This window comes from Manacus candei, unplaced genomic scaffold (assembly GCF_025592945.1).
Source record: "Manacus candei isolate 608988 ecotype Guabito, Panama unplaced genomic scaffold, ASM2559294v1 h1tg000037l, whole genome shotgun sequence".
Taxonomy (NCBI): domain Eukaryota; kingdom Metazoa; phylum Chordata; class Aves; order Passeriformes; family Pipridae; genus Manacus; species Manacus candei.
The window spans coordinates 2,228,820-2,250,739 of NW_026138085.1; the positions used below are offsets into that span (position 1 = coordinate 2,228,820).

At 43.8% G+C, this 21,920-nt stretch overlaps 1 protein-coding gene across 4 annotated transcripts in view; it reads right to left on the reverse strand.

Moving 5' to 3' along the window:
• LOC127473831 (protocadherin alpha-C2-like) overlaps positions 1–21,920 on the reverse strand; it is a 110,840-nt gene that overhangs the window by 33,075 nt on the left and 55,845 nt on the right. For 2 of the 4 annotated variants that reach the window (XM_051793934.1, XM_051793930.1), the window contains exons 1-3: positions 14,271–16,875; positions 5,914–5,972; positions 3,660–3,748 (exon numbers count right to left, since the gene is read on the reverse strand). In XM_051793934.1, coding sequence (XP_051649894.1) covers positions 3,660–3,748; positions 5,914–5,972; positions 14,271–16,787 — 2,665 coding nt within the window. In that variant the 5' untranslated portion in view covers positions 16,788–16,875. Of the gene's footprint in view, positions 1–3,659; positions 3,749–5,913; positions 5,973–14,270; positions 16,876–21,920 lie in introns of those variants that run through there. The other 2 variants (XM_051793931.1, XM_051793932.1) reach the window with 1 other exon arrangement.

Sequence of the window (21,920 nt, forward strand, 5' to 3'; positions counted from 1 at the left end):
TTCTCACACAATAGAATTAATTGCTTTTCTCATAAGAGTGCTTAAAAAACCAAGGCTATCACCTCTCTTTCCCAGATAATTACCTGAGAACAGGAAACAAATATTACAGATATACTTAGAAAAAATGTTACCACTGCAAAATCAGAAGTACAAATCAGTGTACTTTAGGATGGCATTTGCCTAGGCAACTTTAATTCAATCCCTTGTGCATATTTGTAAGGCTAGACACTGAAATCCTAATTTCCTTGAAGTCAGTGGGCCATTTGTCATGGACTTCAGAGATGCAAGTATTTCACCCACAGCTTCACCTACACACAGATTTCAGATGCAGATTTTATCATGAGATCCTTTCCTCTGTTGTTTTCAGAGCTGTCTGAATGGAAGTATTTTATTTTCCCCTCCCTATACAGTGGTGTGTGGCCCAGTGCCTTATTTACTGCACACCCATAAAGCCTACATTGAATACAGGATTTGAATTTTCTCATGGCTGTTTTTCATCACAAAACCTTGTTATTCTCCCAAGTCTTACATGTGCTATGAAAGCATCTTTAGACTATTCTGTGAAGCACTTGCATTACCACTTCTGTTTTGTAGGTTGGAACCAGGAGAAAAGATATGCTAAAGCTCACTACTCTAAGTTCTGAATTATGCATAGTTCTGATTTATTCAGAAATCATCACTGTTTTATCTCTAGAGCAGTTTCTTTTCATCTTAGTTTCTGTTAAGAGCTCCCACCATTTCTGCACATTAAGCTCCATTTATTCTGAGTTAGGCAAACCAAAAACAAAGTTCACTCAGAATAGTGGTCACATATAAAAAGCCTGATAGAATCGTCAAAACTGCTGAAGGACATAGAGCAAAAATCAGAAATCTGTCTGCATTCCTTGGACTCACTATACAACCTGTGGGGGACAAAAAAGATGCTCCAGAGAGCTAAACTCAATGTCAGAGGGAGTTTGAGCCTTCTTGTCACACCTCATGTGGAAGTTTCCTGGCTGCAAACCTACAAACTATTGGATTGGTGCATAAGAAAATGCAAAGACAATTAAAAAATGCCAGATGAAAATTCACTGTCCCTTGCATGGGTGAACTATGTAGTAAAATCAACAGGAGTGCTGACAGTCAAATGAGGACCAGGCTTTGCTTGGGCAACACATATTTGCTGAAAAACACGGGATGTTTGAGTTCAGCTATGAAATAGGAACTAAGGGTTTACTGATTTAACCCTTGACTCGTTCATCCTTCTCAAAGTGGTCCTATGACATCATCTTTGAATGCTCTTTAACTCTCACAAGCATCTTATCCGTGGCTTTTCTGGATTGTTAAAGGAAAATGAATAGTTTAGTGACAAACTGATTTGGATTTATCGACTAAATGGAGGGTGTGTGCCCAGAGCAGACTTCGAAGTGGTTTCTAGTAATCAGAATTAGGGATTTGCAGCTGCCTCAGTATGCTGATGATAACAGAGACAAACAGGTTATCTAGGAGTTGTTCTGGACCAGGGGTGCTCCATTCATATGCAAATGTATGTCCAGAGCAAATGCACTTGTTGGCTCAATCGACTGCAATTGACCCCTAATTGAGTTAAATCTCTTCTGAAAAGCCTCACTCAAGTATGTTAAAAAATATTACAGATCTTGAATCTAAGCAAAAAAAAAAAAAAAGCAGCATTGAAAGACATTTTTGTGGGAAACCTCAGATAGGAATTTAAAACAGTGGTAGTGATTTCTTAAAAATGTGATGTACTGAGGCTAGAAATGGTAGCACAATCATTAATTCTGAGATTTCCCTATGAAACACCTGTTTGTTATTAAGGATCAGGGATATCTGTAGCTTTTGCTTACACAGAGTGGAGAAGAATATTACCTGAAACCCACTAGAAAACCAAACCAAAAACATACAAACAAAAAAAGGCCTAATTAATGTTATGTCAGGGTCGCTATTCCCTTGGGAGTGGACAAAAAACAAATGAGTCTTCATTGCTCAAGTGCCTCACTGCACCCTCATGGAAGGAAGGAGCAACAGGAGACAAGGGTTACTGCTGGTCCTCAAACAGAGAGATCTTCAGGTTCACAAAGTGAACCTAAAATGATAAAGCCCAAAAAAAAACAATAGCAGGGAGGAGCCCAGACAGTGGAACAGGGCTCTGGGACCCAAATGCCAATGGGCCTCCTGAGAAGACAGGACCATCCTACCCTTTGCATCTCCATTCAGAGGCTTGGAAATCGTAGGACCAGCAAGGAAACATCTGGGAGAATATTTGCATCTATACTGAACTTGGAATAAGGTAATACCCTAAGTGCTCAGTCAAGGATGGTTAGTGCAGCTGAAAGCCTGAGGGAACCCCTTGCAAAGGTTAGAGTGTACTTGTGGTGACATTTTCAGATGCAAGCTCAACAGTCACACACCCTTCATAACTTGCACAGGCTGTGTCTTGCTCCAAAGTCTGCACCAGAAGGAAGGGCACACAAACCCCAGGTAATTATAGCCTAGGGACCCATCATATATTAAATTAATTTCCAAATCTGCTTCTGCAAACAACCCTCCTGCAACACCACTGCAGGTTTTGCTGGGCACCATTAATTGGCTGATGTTTTAACTGTGATTGCAAAACCTGATGTTGCTCCTCAGCCTTTCATCCAGGTAAAATTCCCACTGAAGATGAAAGAAAAGTTTGCACAAAAAAAAAAGAAAAAAAAAAAGAAAAAAAAAAGGATTAAATAAAGCATCTCTCATATCTTTTCTGCTAGAGATTCCACTTGTCAGCATTTGAGCTGCCTCTCTGATATGAGCATTGCTCCTCATTTGAAGTTTGGACTGACAAAGTTCACAGAGCTGCCATACAGGGCTCACCAACCTATGCAGGGCATCCACCAAGTTTACAGTTCAATTTGGACATGACTGAAACCACTTATCACATCAGTGACAGGTTACTCCACTATGTCTCTATATTATTCCTGCTACAACATAAAAAATAGGAATATTTTATTGCTTTCCCTGTAAAAGATACATGGTCTTTTCCTCTAAACTCAATGAAGACTTTTACCAATTCTTATTGACCTCTGTGAAGTCATCAATCAGTGACTGAGTCAATGAAGCTACATTCTAAAACATGGGGTTTGTCAGTCATTTTGACAAATAAATAACAGTTTAGTTTCCATCACCATGTATTAGGGAATGAAAATAGCTAGCAAAAAAATTAGGTCTGACTTTTTCCACAGAAAATGAAAATGAGAAGAGACATTCAAAGAGACTTACTGGGTTCATAAAAATAACAAAAGGAGGGCTGATAAGCTCCTACCCCAGTTTTACTGTTCTTTTGAAAGTGAGGACAAATCAGCTCTACAATACACACACCTGAATACACACATCAGAACTGAACCATCATTCCATTATTCCATTACACAAACCAGTAACCTCCAAAGGCAGGGTCAAAGCTGGGATCAAGGATTCTTACCTCCAGTGCTCACCTGAGACTGAGTAAAGCAAAAGATGTATTTTATGCTTTATTGTTCCACTCTATTTAGATCCCACAGATTAATTGACAAAAACTTCCCTCCGAGGCACGAAACAGAGGGAAAACTAAGATGGGAGCATCAGGAGGTCAACTGCAGTTAATATTAGCTCCTCACAGGTATTCTGCATTTTCACACCCTTACCTGCTGTAGCACTGGAGACTGTTGGCCACTGCTGCTCAGGCCCTCCTGGTCCTCCACGCAGGACTGCTGCCTCCTCCATATGGACAGCACTGGATAAGCACAAATCACAGTTATATCACACAGCTCCCCCTGCCCTGGGCTTTAAAGCATTTCCCTTTCTCGCTGCTCTTCCAAGTTCATAAAACTCTTTGTCACTGTGCAACTGCTGCTACAGATTTAGCAAATTCTGCTGGAGCACAGGACAACCAGCTGCTTTGACTTGCTAAAAAATATCTCTGATTATTTACTAAAACCCAGTTGTGGCATAACCTATAAAACAAACATACCTGTAAGACACTTTGCTCTCATTGATTGGGAGTCTCTAATAAAGAAGTTACACACCTTTGCTGTTATGATCTATTAGCATTAAAGCAAATGATAAAAACTTGGTGGAGGTAGTTCTGAGCTCCTGTCTTTATGCTGTTTTAACAGATCCCACCTTCCTGGGTTACTTTCGGGAAGAAAAATACATTTTCTCAAATGCAGAAACTATTACAGCCAATTTTACAGTGTCACATCGTGAGTGCATGAAGGCACCAATTTTCACCTTACATGGAAGGAAAAGAAAAAATCTGCTACTTATAATGCAAAACTAGGCATGTATTTATATGCAGTTCCTTGGAGAGACAGGATTCAGTGACTGTGTCCCTGCCTCTGCTCATCTGCTTTTCAGCTCCCTTCCACACTCCCAGCTGAACTTCATGGGCAGTGTCAACCAAATGTGGCAGATCTCGAGGGTCCTACAGATACTAAATTCCTACAAATCTTATGAAAAATCAGCATTTTATCAACTGGGCAAGGCACACAGGCTCAGAACCTGAGATTTCAGATAAGGATGGGGGCTGCTGATGTAGGAGAACAGAGGAATACATGTGATTTCCCAGAAAGCCTCCATTAGCTGCCCTGCTTTGTGGGATGAATTGCTTTAAATAAGCCCTGACTTTTCATTGATTTTTCAAGTAACTTCAGCCAAGACCTTGAACTCTGTATAGAAAGGAACGTGGGTCCACAGGATCATGCTGGGAATACACAAGAGCATGCCTGACTCAGGACCAGCAGATAAGGTGCTCAGATGGGCAGAATTCCTGCTTCAGGATCCTGCCCCCCACACTGTTCATTCACTTTGCAGTAAGTGGTCAGGGATTACAAAAAAAATTGAAAGTCACAGAAGGAACATAAAAGAAAGAAAGCAGTTTCCCAACAGGCCACAGAGTCAAGCCTGCTCTGCCTTCTTTTCCTTCTGGTCCCTGAGGTTTAGGTTCCTTTTTACACACCTGGGAGTCACTCTGTGCCCTTACCCACATGAAGAACAGTATGACTGAATTTAAAATTTCAACCCTATGAAGATTCTTCAGCCCCATGGATAATGGATAAAGGTGATGCCTACAGTCCCATTGCACCAACAATTTTTGGAAAAGCAAACCATCCTACACTTTCTAATGCCACTAGACACTACTGCAGCCTTATGTTTGCACCTCAACCTGTACAGTTGTCTTATTAATCACATCAACTTACACCTGAATATAAAACCAGTTTTCTAATCTGCTCAGAGAGAGCAAAAATACTGTTTGATTTAGGATCTACAAAACCAAAAAAATAATTCTCTTTTTCCAGGGGTACTGAGTAACAAATTATAGCAGAGACTGCTTGCAATATTAGGCAGTGGATTTTCAAAGATGTCTAAAGAGATTTGTACAAAAGCCTCACTTACTTCTCTGAAAATCCATCTCATATCTTCAAAAAGTCCTTTCAACTGTATTAATCTTCTTGATTGCACCATGTGGTTAACAAACCTGCTGCAGGAGCAGCTACTTTTATGGTAATGAGTAAAATGAAAATGGAAAACGCAGCGGTGCTGCAGACTGCCTATTGAAACATCAGCACTGATGATTACAGGCAGCTTTAAAATAAACAAAAAGTATATAATCACAATTAAATGATTCAATAATAGGAGCAATTATGCCTTGACAATCGATGTATACAAAGGCAGGAGGTAAAACAACAATAAAAAAAGCACAGATCTACAGTACTGCAACAACAGCAAGTCAGGCTGACGCTGGAGCACTTGGAGATTGGAAGTGACAGCAGCAGAACTCATGTGCTTCCCATCTCAGCGTGGATAACATCAGTCTGGGGCATCAGAGGAACCAGAGTTTGTCCTTTTCACAGAGGACAAAGACAGAACTCCCCTCCCCTGGAGAACCACCACACGTACCTTTGCATTCCTGCCCTCAGAGATGCAGAATAGCGCCAGTCCGGGTTGGGGTGTTTGGGCTGCAGAAACAAAAGCCCAGGATAACTCTGTTAGTGTCAGTTAAATATGCTAAAAAGCACATGCATCTGGCTAATTTTGTCAGGAAACTCTAGGTGGATCTACTCAGTTTTTATGAATTGCCAAATCTTTCTATAAATCTAAAGAACCTTTCGAATGGGCACACAGGGAGCATCTCTGTAATAAGCTTGTTTGAATGCCAAGGCCTTGGGCTAGAGATGATCTCTGTGGAACACTTAATGCTGAAAACTGGTGGGCAGTTATTTCATACATTCATGAACATTTTGGGCATAGGATAAAAAAAAAACATCATCATAAATCCAGAAAACACATTGTTTGTTTACCTGATAAACCGAGGACACTCCAACTCCTGCACTGAACAGCTTCTGCTTGAGGGTGGGTAAATGCAGCCCCTCCTGAAGGGGACATGTGGGGCAGTGGCTGCTGTGAGGTGTCTGCTAGAATTTAGAGTACTGCAGAGGACTGCACTGGATGGTATCAGATCTGCAGACTGCAGCAAGTCTTTTATTACAGGCAGACATGTTCTTCCATAATACCAAAACCTACTAGATCCTCCATATTCATGAGAGGGCATAAGAGGCAGAAGGGGAAAACAGCCAGCAATACCCTTTGACCAACAAACCCCACACGTGCTGATGTGCTGCAGAGTGACCTGCTAAATGAGGAGATAATGAAGAAATCCTCTGTGGATCAAAAATTGCTCCAGAAAATCTTGTTCACGTTGTCAGGGGACCATCACTATAATTTTCAACTACAGCCAATGAATGCAAACTCAGGTCCCTTAAAATTAAGCCCTAAGGACATAGCAAGGTTATTTCTCAGGATGCTCAAAACACTATTCTGTAGGTGATATTGCACTCAGTGCTTAAGTTCAGGCACTGGAATTCAAAGACAGAACTTATGTCCAGAAACATAATGGACTACATTCATTCCTGATGTGTCTTGCACAGTGCCAAGCACACAAATAATATATGACAGTAATGGTTTAATTCTCTTCAAATTATTGGAGGCAGATCAGAAATTATTTTGGCCCCATTACTTGAAAGAGAAAAAGAAAGTGTTGAAGGTTCTGAATTATTTAAAGCCAACTCTGTCTTTCCTCTTGAGGTTTGGGGTATGCTCTTCCCTGGATCAATAGGTTTTATTCAAACAAAAATGGAGCAATTACAACTTACAGTATCACTCTATCACCAACCTTCCCAGGTCCAACATCACTCAAGAGTGAGATGCTCTTGGATGATGCACATACTAATATTCTTTACGGTCTGAGTTACACAAAAGGGAGGAGTCTGCTATTTGCAACCACACATTAAACATCTGTGCTAGCCATTTCCTTCCCATTTAGCCCCCTGTTCTCTGTCATGCTCAGGTTCTGCTGAGTTTAGCAGAAAGTGGTTTGACAAGAAGCCCATTATGCATAGTTCTAGTATTTTCTGATTAATTCTATTTTGGCACCAGTCCCAGGGATGTCAAAGCGACTCTAAAGTCAACCATGTAGTAACAGTCCATGAAAGAGGATAGAAAACAACCCACACTGATCAGATCCTCTCCTGAGCTTGCCTTCCTTGAGTATGAAGGGTGCTGACACCAGAAGAATTGGCTTTTCTTCTTCTGGGGATTTTTTATAGCAAGGGAACTGCTGGACTGAAGGAAAGCCCCTTTGTTCCATTTTGCAATTTGAGAGGTGCAGGTTCTGATTCATACAGGCTTGTAGGCAGTGTGAGGAGGAGGAATATTACCACAGTCCCAGGCAAAACACAGAGGAAGTGAGATTACATCAAATCACTGGAAAAGTCTGACATGGGTTGGGTAGAAATGAGAAAAGAGGAAAATGGCCACTCACAGGATACAGATTTTTGGGTTTCAGTTGAGAGCTTTCCAGCTCTTGGCTTGAAGACAAAAATCTCTGTTCTGTTTGCAAAGGGAACTTTCAGACACCAGTTCATAAATGGGTCATGATGGCAGGAGAAACTCCTCAGTGAGAAATTCATCATTTATCCATTTCACATGTATGGACCAAGACTCCTCATATAAGAGAAACAGCAATTAGGAGACTGTGGTACTTTCAAGGACTACTATCCAGAAGCTGTGGCATCTTGTAGCTGCTCCCAAACAGCTCTCTCTTTGCTATGACCTTAGGGAGGGCTGTAGTGCTGCTCCCAGGGGAGGAAAAGAAGGAAAGAGGGGGCAGGATGGGAAAAATATACTCTGCAGGCAAAGAGGTCTATTGCCACAGCTGATTGTTAGGGCTAGTTTTTAACTGTGAAAAGAAAACAATGTTTGTGATTTCTTTTTGAAGTCATTGCATGAAGAACAGGAGCATGAGGCACTTGGGCACCAGTCTGCCTTTGTGCAGACCTGTTTTCACCCAGTTTTACCACGTGCTCACTACTTGACTGGGTAGTTTCAGAGTTCAGCAAGAGAAACATTTGTCCCACACTTCTGTTACCACAGGTCAGTGTCCCTCAGCTGTCAAAATCAGTGATATTTCTGTTTTGTCAGCATAACTGGCTTCTCCTTTCGTTCTGCTACAGACTGTAATTCTTTTGGATCCTCTGGTCATAAGAGAAAAGTGGTTTCAATACATCTCTAAATGAGACTGGGCTATTAAAGCAAAGAAGCATGACCAGTAATACAAGTCCAGCACAGCAGAAGCAGCAAACCTGCTCAGTAATATCTTTCCCAAGCTCAGATGTATTGATTCTTACAGATCCACCAGGAATTCACAGTCTGAATGCTGGACTGGCTTATGCCTCTGGCTATGAACAGTCCACCTTTCCCAGACCACTCCCTGAAACCTGCCACATGTGTCCCACAGCACGTGGGCACTGGGACATGACATAATCTGGCTCATCTCAAAGCAGAGCTGAGTCCTCAGGCAGTCCCAGGGGACTGCACAGCAGCTCTCAGTGGGCTCCTCTGCAAAGCCCCATCACAGACTTGGCTGTGAGATGTGTAGCTGTGCCATAAACCAACACCACCAGGACAAGGTACAGTGGACAAGGAAGTGTGAGCACAGAGAGGAAGCACCAAGAGGAACTCTGAAGGTGTCCAGATGGTTCCCACTTGTACATCCCCACACTTTTACTATGTCACGCAATGCTGATGAAGATAATATTGTTCCTTTTACTGCCCCATTTCCCAACTCATTACAAGACTCTGCTTATCACAATTCAGCACATTCTTCTACTTAAAGGTAATTCTAGCTTGCCATTTCCCTCAGAGATTTTTGAAGGCCATGTAGCAAGTCCAGTAGTTCTGTCAATACCACTCATCAGTGAAGGTGAGAAAAATCACATGATCCAGCACAGAAAGAATCAACCATTCCCTGTTTCTCCCATCACCTCCTTTTTCTGATTCAGTGATAGCACACATGACCACAGTGTGAGATCAGTCAAAAATCTATCCAGGTGCCTATAGATGTGGTTGTCACCACACAAGGTGAACATCTCATGCCACCAGTTTGCTCCTGCTTGTTCTTCCAGGCACCAGGGTTACATTCTCCCAACCACATAACCACAAGCATTAATGCCACTAGTCATAAACAACCAACCCTACTGGGAAGTCTGACAAGCAAAGTGAATGCATAATATAAAATGGAGCCACCTTAAAAGCAGAAAGCCTCATGCAAAATGTCACACAGTTGTTTTCCAATGGCTTAATTGAAGAATCATATCATTGCTTTGTGGAGAAAAAATTTAGTTGAAAATATATTGTTACCAACATTATGCTCAGTTCTTTTTTTAGCTGATGCTTCAACACAGTAAGAATTTGTCCCTGGGGGGCAATTCCTAAATTTTTTAAATGTTGTTCTGATATGGGATTCACGTAAATCAATGCAAATGCCACATTTTGCTTCAGTGCTTGCTAGAACAAAGCCTGTCTGAGGTAGAGAAATGCAAATCAAACATTTACAAAGTTACCAGATGCTGAAATTGTTAAAAACATCCCACTCCACATCCATTTCTACACAAATGCACAACAGAATGACAAGGAGTATATTTATCGAATATATCCGCTTTGAAGCAACAATAAAAGCCTTTCAGAACTCTTGACCACATAAGGCTCTGCTTATTTTCCAGTGAGACAATGCTGACAGATGTGAGGAAACAGAGGCTTCTATTCCTGCCTTCCTTTTATAAATGTTTAAAATGGATTTGATAGGGAGAACAAACTATTTGAACACGTGTTTATCACACAAGAAATCAGAAAGGAAACTGGAAAAGAAGCCTGAAGATTTTCTTCCTGGCAGTGTTCAGTGTTTCATTCCTAACTCTGAGAAAACTGAGGCGAAGGGAACAGGCAAGATGCTTCTGTAAAGTATATTTAACGAGTTCCAAGAGAAGGAAAACACCTCTGCTTAATCAGGGCTGCAAATTTCTGCTGGCACAGCAGCAAACATCAAACCAAGCGTCTGACTGCCCTGAAGCACAGAGCACTGTCCCTGCTTAGCAGAGCAGGTTCAGACACTGCCACTAAGCAAAAGAACAAACATTTATAGTTAACCTTTTCAATGTCACTGTGGCTGGAGAATTTCTTAAAGGCTTAAGTCCTTGAACTGAGATTTTAAGATATTCCACCATTAATACCTTTAAATCCTCTGAGAGAAGTCTCTTGGAAGGACTGCTACAAACAATGCTGTGGGTGTACTAGGTTTAGACACTTCAAAATATGCTTGCATTTAAAGCAGTATCAAGATGTGTTCAACTCAAATGTTGCTTGGGGTTTTTTTCCATGTGTTTAGCAAGCTGGTTTTGAAGTAAAAAATGCAGAGAAAGAGCTAAAACCAGAGCAAACACCTGTAAAACTCCAATGAATCCCTGGGTCTTACCAGCACTGATGTGCAGCTCTTTTTCACTTTCTTTAAAAAGGTCCACAGAGCAACATGAAAGTTTATTTCTGAACATCACATGAAATATCATATTTTGTCAGCCACACGTGTCACCACACAAAAAAAGGTACAACTAAATGTATAATATAAAAAGTTTATATCTAGCTTTGTCAACTATCCAGACTGCCCACTCATCATTAGAAATGTGCCAGGCTGCCTTCTGGGGCAGAAAACTCCTGTTAAAACATGTTGGTTTGATTGTTATTTCCTGCACTGAAGGGAAAAAGTTGTCATGAGATGCAAGACATAAAGAATGAGCTTAACTGCACAGGATGTAAGAACAAGACAGAAAGATGAAAAGACAAAGCAAGGACCAGATGCTACCCAGACATCATTCAGCATCTTCACAGGAATATGAGGAAACAGATTCCAGACTAAAGCACTGAAACCTTTCCTCAAAAAGACAGATCAGGGCTGCAGCAGGGCCCAGTAATAAAATCACAGCTTCACACCCCCCCTTCACAGCTGTGTGCACTCCCCTTTGGAAGGGCAGGAATCCAGGCTCCCCATAACTTCACACCATGCCAGAAATGAAGCCACAGTATTTTTCCATCCCTGTATTTTGCCTACACTGCCTGTCTGGTCCCCCTGCAGTAGTTATCTGATGAGAGAGCAATACCCATTAACCCTGCATCACTGATGCTTATCACCAGCCTCCTGCCAGCAATAACTGTGTCCAAGGTTTTCTGTGCAGCTGCAATAATACATTTCTTCTTTTACAAAACACTCTTGGTTTGAGTCATACTTATAAACCTCTAAAGGACCGAACAGGTAAGCAGGGTGAACACAGAAGCAGAGCTTGTCTTGCAGAAACAAGCTTCCATTGCACCATCACAACACCAGCTGTAAAAAAGGAATAGTCACAAAAGAGGCAGAGCTTCCCCCAGTACAAAAAAATTCCCTACCTAAACTTACTGCACTTGATTTTCCCTTCCTCTGCATCCTTCTAATGACCCAATAAAGTCAGCCACAACTTACTGTAATTATTAGCATCTTTGACCTTACCAGTAAATATAAAAAGAACTAAGACCTTATTGCCCAGACTGTTACTGAGATGAATCCCAAATGACTTTGGAATATTTTGCTTCTCACTGTAGAAACAATCTTTCCAAAATATTAGCCTTTCTGAAATCCTGTGCACTATATGCACACATGGAAAACCCATTCACCTGGTCCCATCCTTGTCACTGAACAACCAAGAGGAAACCTATTTCCAAAACCTGTGGCTAAGAAAAAAGACCTGTTCACATTATCCAAAAATAGAGAGATTAACTTTCTAAATCAACATAAGGACAGTGATGCCTGGTTTTATGCTTCACAGGTGAAAGCACCGGCTTTTAAAGGCTGATTCAAAGTTCACTTTAACTAAAGAGAGAAACACAGTTCTCTGAAGGTCTAATAATACAAAGATCATTATCCTTAAAAAAGTAGAATTCAGTGTTGCTAAGCAATTGATGGCATCTTCAGTGCAAATGCTGAGCTTGAAACGGGGGAAAGACATGATTTTTAGTATGTAATTAGCTAGGAACTAGTAATTAGTGAATGCCATTACATTTGCCCATTTTCTCATGTACACATGGTATTGATGCATCTTCACAGAATGTCCTACCACAGGACAGATCAAGAAGCAGAGACCTAAGAAAAGAACTTGTGATGAGTAGGACTTGTAAAAACTTCACCTCTGTTTAAATCACACAGAACTGCTTGAATAATTGATTCCTCCTTTGGATCATAACTTCACACAGGCAGCATTCATTAGTTTGCTCTATATATCTCTCTACTTTTGTACTCCAAGTCTGGCCTGGCTTTGCTGCCATTGCCTAATCTGCACTGGTAATCAAAACCTGCTAATTCATTGCATTCAATGGAGTGATTCCCAAAATGTGATAGCAATCTGTTTGTTAAACTAATTTCCTTGGTCTTGCATCAAAAGTGAAGCCATTTTTAGTTATTGTTTCTCTTTCCTGTTCCCCTTCCCCTCTAAAACTCAGATGTAGAGTGTATATTTTGCTTTTTGATTCTTCAGCATACATGCTTATAGAGCATGTCTCACATTCCCTCCTACATCAAACACATTCCAGGAATTTTATTACACTCAGAAAAATTAAGGTAAAAAACTGTGCAAAAAGAAAAAATACTTCCTCCATGCCCTGTCCCTGTGATTTACAGAAAAACACTGCATTAATTTTAAATGCAATAATGTTGAATGGATGATCATTACTCTGTAAAAGCATTTTTATGTAAGACTTGCTAGACCTTCAGATTTGGGCATCTTTGCATAACTAAACAGTTGCAAAAGATGCTAAACACTTCATATGTGCATAAGTATAAAGAAATAAACAAATCAGTTCTATTTCCATGGCAAGAATACACAAGTCAGGCTCCTTTCTATCCCACCAGTTATTTCCCTACCTTTCCCAGCTCTGCAGGCACAGCACACATTAATATATGAAGTGCCACAATTGTAGGGTACAAACAACACACAGTAATTGCAATATTCTCCTTTTGTGAACCAGAATTAGTCTCTCCTGTGAGTGCTCCTGAGATCAGACCCAATATGTGCAGAAAGGAAACTGCACAGATCATGCAAACCACACACCAACTGCAGGCTGCCTGCACGCCAGAATAAAGCAACCATTAATTCTTCACTGTGGGAAAATATTGCAAAGGTTAATGCACCATAGGTATTAAGCAATTTTCAACAGCAAGCCAGCAGGTTGGAAGTTGTCCCTCTGTAACGTAATGATGGCAACTTGCTGTAAGTCTCTACAAAGATGTCACTGGGTTGTCACTGGTCAGAAAGTACAAAATGCAACACTGGGTAGAAGAAACATTATCAAAGGAGGGTCTGTAGTTTTCAGACAAATAAAACGTGCCCATATTAGTAAGAAAAGCATATTATTGCAGTGATCTAAATTCAACAGCCTTGTTTAGGTAGGAAATCAGCGAAGCAGCAAACATTTATAACTGCCATAATGTAACCTTTTAATTCCCAGGCTAATCACTGACTTTCACCATTTCATTCCTGCAATATCAGTTTTAGCATTAAAACTTCAAGATCACATGTGTCATTCCCCAGCACTCTGGGGCAGCAGGCAATTTTAGATCTGTAAGAGAAAAGGGAAGGACGCAATATGCTGCAAAAATGAGGTGAACCTCAAACAACAGATGCATATACTGAACTTACCAACTGGACCCTAAAGGTCTCAGTATTTACCTAGAAACAAAATGCATTGCACAGATTAGTTCCATTACAACCAAGTTTCATAGCTGGGTGTCAGTGAGCCCCAGAGGGAATATGGTCCATCTGAGTTTCCCATTTGGAACCTCTCCTTGAGTACAGATTTGCTCAGAGCACTGTGCAAACCCTCTGCCAGCTTAGCCTCACCTCATTAGGAGTCATGGAGTCACTTCTAAGTATGATCAGGTTTTGTGCACTCTGCCCACTTTGTCCTGTCAGATGCCTCTCAGTCATCACTGCAGAGGGACCAGTAGTTCCTGTTGGGCCACAGGTATTGTAAAACATGAAAGTGTCACTTCCTGATCCTGCAGTCAGACATGCCTTATAGCAGTAGGTCTTAGTGAGAGACCCATTGCCCCTCACTTCAATGAAATGGGGTTGTACTTTTAAACCTGGGGGCAGCCTAGCATCAATGTTGTTGTTGGCCTGCTTGTACAGTTCAGCAGGGCTCCGCTCTCTGACCCCACAGGACCCTGCACAGCAGGAGCTCCCATACAGACTGTATCTGTAGCACTTGATAATAGTAAGCCCAATGATTGTGAAAAGGAAAACGAAGGAGATGGCGCACAAAGCGATAATGAGATAAAGAGTCATCTCTGAGTAACTGCTCGGACTTTTAAAGTGTCTTCTTCTATCAGGGATGATTTTGGAAACTCTGTCCACCACGGCAACAGTGATGGATACTGATGAGGACATGGGTGGCTCTCCATTGTCTCTGACCTCCACCGTCAGGTTGAAAGTAGGTGTGGTGTCCTCCCCCAGTTTGCGAGTAGTCCTAATCTCCCCAGTATGGAGCTCTATCCTGAACAAACCTGGATCTGAGGTTTGCACCAGGTAGAAGAACAACCAGGCATTTTGTCCTGAGTCTCCATCAATGGCTATAATTTTGGTTACCAAATATCCAGCGTATGCCGAGCGTGGGATCATCTCCAGGGCTGCTGAAGTGTTGGTTGAGGTAGGATACAGAATCTGTGGAGCATGGTCGTTCTCATCCACCACGTAGATGTAGACAGTGACAGTGCTGCTCAGCCGTGGGCTCCCGGCATCCTGAGCCTGGACAACCACTTGGAATTCCCTTAGTGTCTCATAGTCAAAGGACCTGACAGCATACATGTTGCCACTGTCGGATTTAATGGAGACATAGGAAGCAACAGGTAGCCCTTCAATCTCCCCATCTAGTAGAGAATAGGACACATAGGCATTTTCGGCGACATCTGGGTCAGTGGCTTTGACAGTGCACAGGAAGGCTCCAAGGGGGTTGTTCTCAGGGATGTAAACTGAGTACACAGGTTCCTCGAAGCGTGGAGGATTGTCATTGATGTCTGAGATTTCCACGTGGATCACCTTCTGGGAGGACAGAGGGGGACTCCCAGAGTCAGTAGCCGTAACTGTGATGTTGTAGGCTGCTGCTTTCTCGTGGTCCAGTTTTCCCTGGGTGACTAAGGTGTAGGAGTTCTTGAAGGAGTTGAGTGTGAAGGGGAGGCCGGGGGGAATACGCAGGCTCACCTTCTTGTTCAGCCCTGAGTCCTGATCAGTGACACTCATTAGAGCCACCACAGTTCCTGTCTTTGCATCCTCAGGCACTGGGCTGTACAGGGAGGTCAGTTCCACCTCAGGAACATTATCATTGGCATCCACAATATTGACCAGCACCTTGCAGTGCCCAGCCAGAGAGACAGGGCCCTGATCAGTGGCTTGTACATAGATCTCATAGGAGGACGCCTCCTCATAGTCCAAAGTGCCATTAACCCTCACCTCCCCTGAATGTGGGTCCACAGTAAAGAGCTGCCTCACCTTCTGTGGGGTGTAGCTGCCAAAGGAGTAGATCACATCCCCATTAGAGCCCTCATCGGGGTCTGAGGCATTGAGTTTGACCACCAGTGTGCCAGGCAGGGAGTTCTCCATGAGGCTCACGGTGTAGGTGGAGCGGTCAAAGGCAGGAGGGTTGTCATTGGTATCCACAACTCGCACAGAGATCTGGGCCGTACCAGACTTGGGGGGGTCCCCACCATCCACAGCAGTGAGCACCAGCTCCTGCAGGGCACTCTGCTCCCGGTCCAGCGGCTCCTGCAGCACCAGCTCCAGGAGCTTGCTGCCACTCCGGAAACCTTTCAGGTCCAGGGCAAAGTGGCGGTTGGGGCTGAGCAGGTAGCTCTGCACAGAGTTGGTGCCCACATCAGGGTCCTGAGCGCTCTCGATGTGGAAACGGGCCCCGGGCACGGCAGACTCACTGATCTCCAGCCGGTAATCCTGGCGGGGGAACCGCGGCGCGTTGTCATTGATGTCCAGCACTTCCACCTCCACGTTGTGCACCTCAATGGGCTGCTCGATGACCAGCTCCAGGCTTAGGAAGCAGGCGGGGCTCAGCTCGCAGAGCGCCTCGCGGTCCATGCGCTCCCGCACCAGCAGCGCCCCGCGGCCCAGCTCCAGCTCCAGGTACTGCCGGCCGCTGCCCGAGGTGAGCCGCGCTCCCCTGGCCGCCAGCCGCCGCGGATCCACGCCCAGGTCGCTCGCCACGCTGCCCACGAAGGCGCCGTGCGGCAGCTCCTCCCGCACCGAGTAGCGGAGCGGCCCGCCCGCCGCCCGCCCGGCGCACAGCCCCAGCAGCAGCAGCGGGCCCAGCACCGCCGCCCCGCCGCCGCTCCGCCGAGCCGCCGCCGCCATGGCCGGGGCGGGGAGCGGGGTGCGGGAGCCGTCGAACCCGGCCCCGGCCCGGCCTCACTCCCCGGCGCCGCCCGCCCGTCTCATGCAAGCGGCGAGCGGCAGCCGCCGGCCAACCCCGGCCCCGCCGCCGCCCGGTCCATGCTCGCCGGCTGCCCGGAGAGCCGGCTCCGACCTCTCTCCCTCCGGCGGCTCCCAGGAGGAGGAGGAGGAGGAGGAAGAAGAAGGAGGAGGGACCGGGACTCGCCGGATCCGCTTTCTCCTGCTCCAGCTGCTGCGCGGGAGGAGGCGGGGGTGGACGCTAAGCCGCGGCTGGCGCCGGATCAGCACCTGGGCCGGGAACAGCGACACGGCGGGAGCCGCCCCCGCGCCCCGCCCGGAGCCCACGTGTTGCGGCCCCGCGGAGCTCCGGGACCCCTCGGGGGGCCGGGACCCCTCCGCGAGTCGGTGGCCGCGGGCTCTCGCCGCCGAGCCGGGAGGGGCGCGGCTCCTGTGCCGCCCCCGCCGCTCCTCGTCTCCGCCCTGGCTTCGCTGCTGAAGCTTTGGGGGCGCGGGGGAGCTGCCAACCGCATTCACTTGTGGACCTGCTGCTGCTGCTGCTGCAGCGCTAAAGTACACCCGCTTGAGAGGGTTAAATCAGCGCAGGGCTCCGGAAAAAAAAAAAGGGCCTCCAGCCAGGTCTGTGTGATGCTGCAGTAGGTTTGACGACCTCTTTCTTGGAGACCTGCCCCTCTCTGCTCCCTCGGAGATTCATCCTTGCTGCAGCACCATCCCCCTGCCCAACCTCTGTGGGCAACCCTGCGCTGCTTCCACCCTCCTCTACTCGGCTGAGAGAATTCTGCAAGTCACACCCATGAGTTACGAGCTTTTAAGGTGAGCCTCAGTTTCTCATCCAATACACAGGCTCAAGGTGCAGCTGGAGAGAAGATGGAACATGATCTGTTTTCCAGTTGCACTTTTTTCCTCCTCTACCCTTGTGATGCAGGGCTGACAAAAACCAAAGTCATGAAATCAAACAAACTCAGCAGTGGGGGTGAGGGTGCTGCAGCTGCAATGAGTTGTACCCAGATGCCAGCAAAGACAATAAACTTGAGCTTTCATTCATACAACACCTTAGTCACTAGGCTGACAGATTTAAGGAGACAAATCATAAGATACAGTCCTTCAGGTGAACAATTATGTTGTAGTACCTACTACCTAGTGCAGAAACTGCTTCTCTACTAGTATTTCCTTCCCCGAGGGTTTTTTTCCTTTCTTACCCCAAAAAAGTCTTTTGGAACATCCAAAAACTCCTCCCTGGATTGGGATGGTCTATCAAGGGGAGGGGGTGACCCCAACATTCAGCTAAAACCTCTTTCACTGCCTTTTGTTGGCCTGGGCACCACTCACGATGTGGGATGATTTCTGAGAGCACTACAAATCTCAAAAGTTTTTACTCTAACATATCTGATGCACAAACCCTGGAGCACAACTGCCCTAATTCTGACTCAGCACCACTAACAAACAGTCTATCAGCTTTCATCTGTGGCCACCGTTACCAGAAGAGACAACATTAAAAGCAGGATTACCACATATTGGCTGATGCTTCCTTTACTTCTCAGCCCGTTTTTGTGGCCCAAATATTTGCCCTCATATTAATTCTAATGTGGCCAGTATCCCAGTATCTCCAATTACTGCTGTCAGGCCACCTAACCCTGTTTATCTTTTTAAGTAGGATAAATGTAGGTCTGTGCAGACCAAGAAGGGCAGATAGAGATGCCAAGTGCCTAGAACACCTGGAAAACTGCCCATTTCAACCAGTTGTCAGGAGCCAAACACTTAAAAAAAAATCAACTTCAATTTTTTTTGGCTAGCTACCCACCTTCAAAACCACAATATTCACACATTCACAACAAAATGCCTTGACAGTCTCACAAAGAAAACCAAACACCGCTAACAACAAGAAAGCCCCACCCATGAGAAAACACAACACACTGCTAAAAGCTATAAAAGTAAAAGCTACAGCAGCTCTAACATACAGGGACTTTGCAGCTGTGTGTCAAACCAACTTGCAGTCATCATGTAAATCTGAAGCCTGGAGAGACACACCCTCAGTTTTCCTGACAATCACAGTGATTTCATTGAGACAATTCACAAATCACCTCTGCCCCACACCTCCCAGGTGGACACCCACAAAGTCCTCTAAACAAAGATACAAAACAGCAATAAAGGGCCCAAAACCAAAGCAATATTGGCAACTCCTAAGGCCCTGCCTTAAGGGCAGATGTTGATAAGGACTCTCCAGGAAATGGACAATGTCCATGCTAAGAGGTGGTGGAAAAATAAAACTTGTCTTTGTAGGTAACAGCTTTCTAGTCACAAGCTGATTTTACTCAGTGTGCAAATGAAACATCCAAAGGGGTTTAATACCAGCAAGGAATCTTTCACACTGTTTCTGAACCTCAGCGAGTTACTTTTGACAGACATTGGGGCCCTGCTACAGTGTATTTCAGCAAGGAAGGGCCGATGAACCCTCAAATCCTTTTCCACCTACTGTTTGCACATTCCCTCGCTTCATCTTTCCTCACATCCCATCTCTCAGTGCACAGCTAAGACTGGGCACATCCAAAGTTTTGCAAAACACCACAGAATGTAAAACTGAACAGAGATAATACACACACATTCCATAATATTCTCATTCCCATCCAACACATCCCTAAACCTCAGGTTCTTAGAAAAATTTTCTCCTGCTCTCAGAATTGTAAGATCTAGGGTTGTCTGGCCTTTTGCCGTTTTGTAAGTTTTATAGCACCAATAAAATAGTTACTCTGATATTCATTGTATATATTAATACTGTAGCTTGGCTTATTTACAGTAGCACTGTACAAATGTCACAGTCTTTCTCAAAATACTTGCTTTATGCAGTTTATGCTGACTGCACAGTTTACAGGTGATATATTGAAATGTGCTCTGTTCTGATTAAATGTTTCCAAAGTCTCTTTAAATCCATATAAAATTCATCATTTTCCACAATAATTTTAGTTATTTCCATCAGCTTCAGTGGTAATGCTGAGTCAGTTCTGCAGGCCAGGACTTTTAATTCAGGAAAAACTCCCATTGAGAAAATACATGAGGATCTGGTCTGTAGTAATACTGATCTTTCTAGAGAAAGACAAAAATTGAAACAGAGAAAAATATAATTTCTGTTTCAATTGAACTGAGGCTTGGGAGCCTCCTAGTTTTCTTTTTCCCAGAGTTTTGTTTTTTTGGAATTTCTTGAAATTTCATCTAATTCAAATCTTGAAACACCTTCAAATCTCACTAAAGACAAATGTACCCAGCAAGTTCAGAACAATGCACACAAGCAAGAGAATCAGAATTCATCCCTGCAGCAAAACCAGCTGATAAACCTGATAACCCCTGAAGTGATTGGATACTGCCTGTGTGCAGTATCTATATGCACAAGCCTCTGAGCTTTGCTGACATTCAAAAACTGCACCACTTTAATTGGCTTAGCTAAATTAAATGGTACAAGAACAAACATACAGGTGGAGCAAAGAATACACTGATTTTATCAAGTCCTGCACAAGAAAATTAAGCATTTCTCAAGACAGCAATACATTGATACATGTCTATGTAGTAATATAAACTATTTTAGAATGAAAAGTCCTCACATTCACGTGCAAGTCTTCCTTGAAACAGTTCTACATAGAGATAAGCCTGAATTAGCAGCAGTCTAATGCAGTGCTGCAGAAATATTTCTGTGTGCACATATTTCTCTTCATAGTTCTACAGTTATACACAGATTGTTCTGTAGGTATTTAGGCCCTTGAGAACGGGGGCCATTTCAAATCACACTTGCAAAAGTAGTTATTTTTCTGTAACAAGAATCACAAAAATTTGCTTGGGCAGCGTTAAATCTCTGTTAAATTTGCTTCATTGCAGAACACTGTGCAAAGTCCCTCCTCTGGCTAATTCTGAGTGTCACACAGCAAAAGGAGAGAGAAAGACATATTAGAAAACAGGGAGATGTTAAAAATACAAAGTGTAAAGTGAGGTACTCTGAGGTATTTGACATTTACTTCTTTGTAAATAATTTCACCTTCAGTAACTCATATCCCTTAAACATCAGATTCAGTGACTCAGGGCAGTGATGTAGCTCCTTTCTGAACTGGTGGGAAGACACCAGCTCCAAGCACTGGGCTCTACAGATTCCTGTATGTGCCTGTCAGCACACAGATTATTAGCAGCAATGAGATTGCTTTAATATGTATAAATACACACACAATTTCTGCCCACTGACACAACCCTGTGCAAAAAATATGGAGACAAGTCCACAGAATCCATATGGTTTAGCCATTAACAAACAGGTAAGTGGTGTCATTCTGTAGAAAAAACTAGATTTTCTCTAAATGCCTGCTTGTATGTTGGTGCCAGCAATTTGTCTGCCTTACTCAGAATTAAATCAAGACCAGAGAAAGGAACATCCATCAGTCACAGGCCAGATTATATCAACCAAAGTGGAAAACAATAATGAAAAATTGTAAGGGAATGACGAGTTTGTGGAGTTTCTTATATGAAGTTGTTTTGGGGTTTTTTCCAGTGAGATGGGCAACTGCAGCACCATCTTCTAGCCCAAAGGTATTAATGAGATCTAGGGGAAAAAACATTTTGATATTTTCAGGGGACACTCACACTTCTTCTTCAGTCCAACCCCACCTTTCACTTCATATTTTTGGGATTCCTACAATCTCCTGCACCCTACTTACTGCAGTCAGGTCCCTCCTCCACTGTTCTCTGAAGGAGACTATGTACAAAATGTTTTCTGGTGACTTCCCATGTCTCAAGCACTACCTGTTCAGGGAGATACTGCCTAGGATAAGGCAATGGAAAGGCAGGAGTGAGAAGGATTCACACCCCACAGTGTCTCCCTGCCTGACAAGCCTCCATCAGTCCCAATTTAGCAACCTGAGCTCAGAGATCCCAAAATATGAGAGAGTAGGTTCTGCAGTCAGACAGTCTGGACAGAGACACTGAGAAACTCCTAAACAGAGCCCTGCTTTCAGTGTATGGTCTGCATTCTCTGTATGGAATTTCCTGGGGACACGGGATTCCCACTTTTCCTAAAAATACTGCAAAATGCCTCCCTGAGGCAAT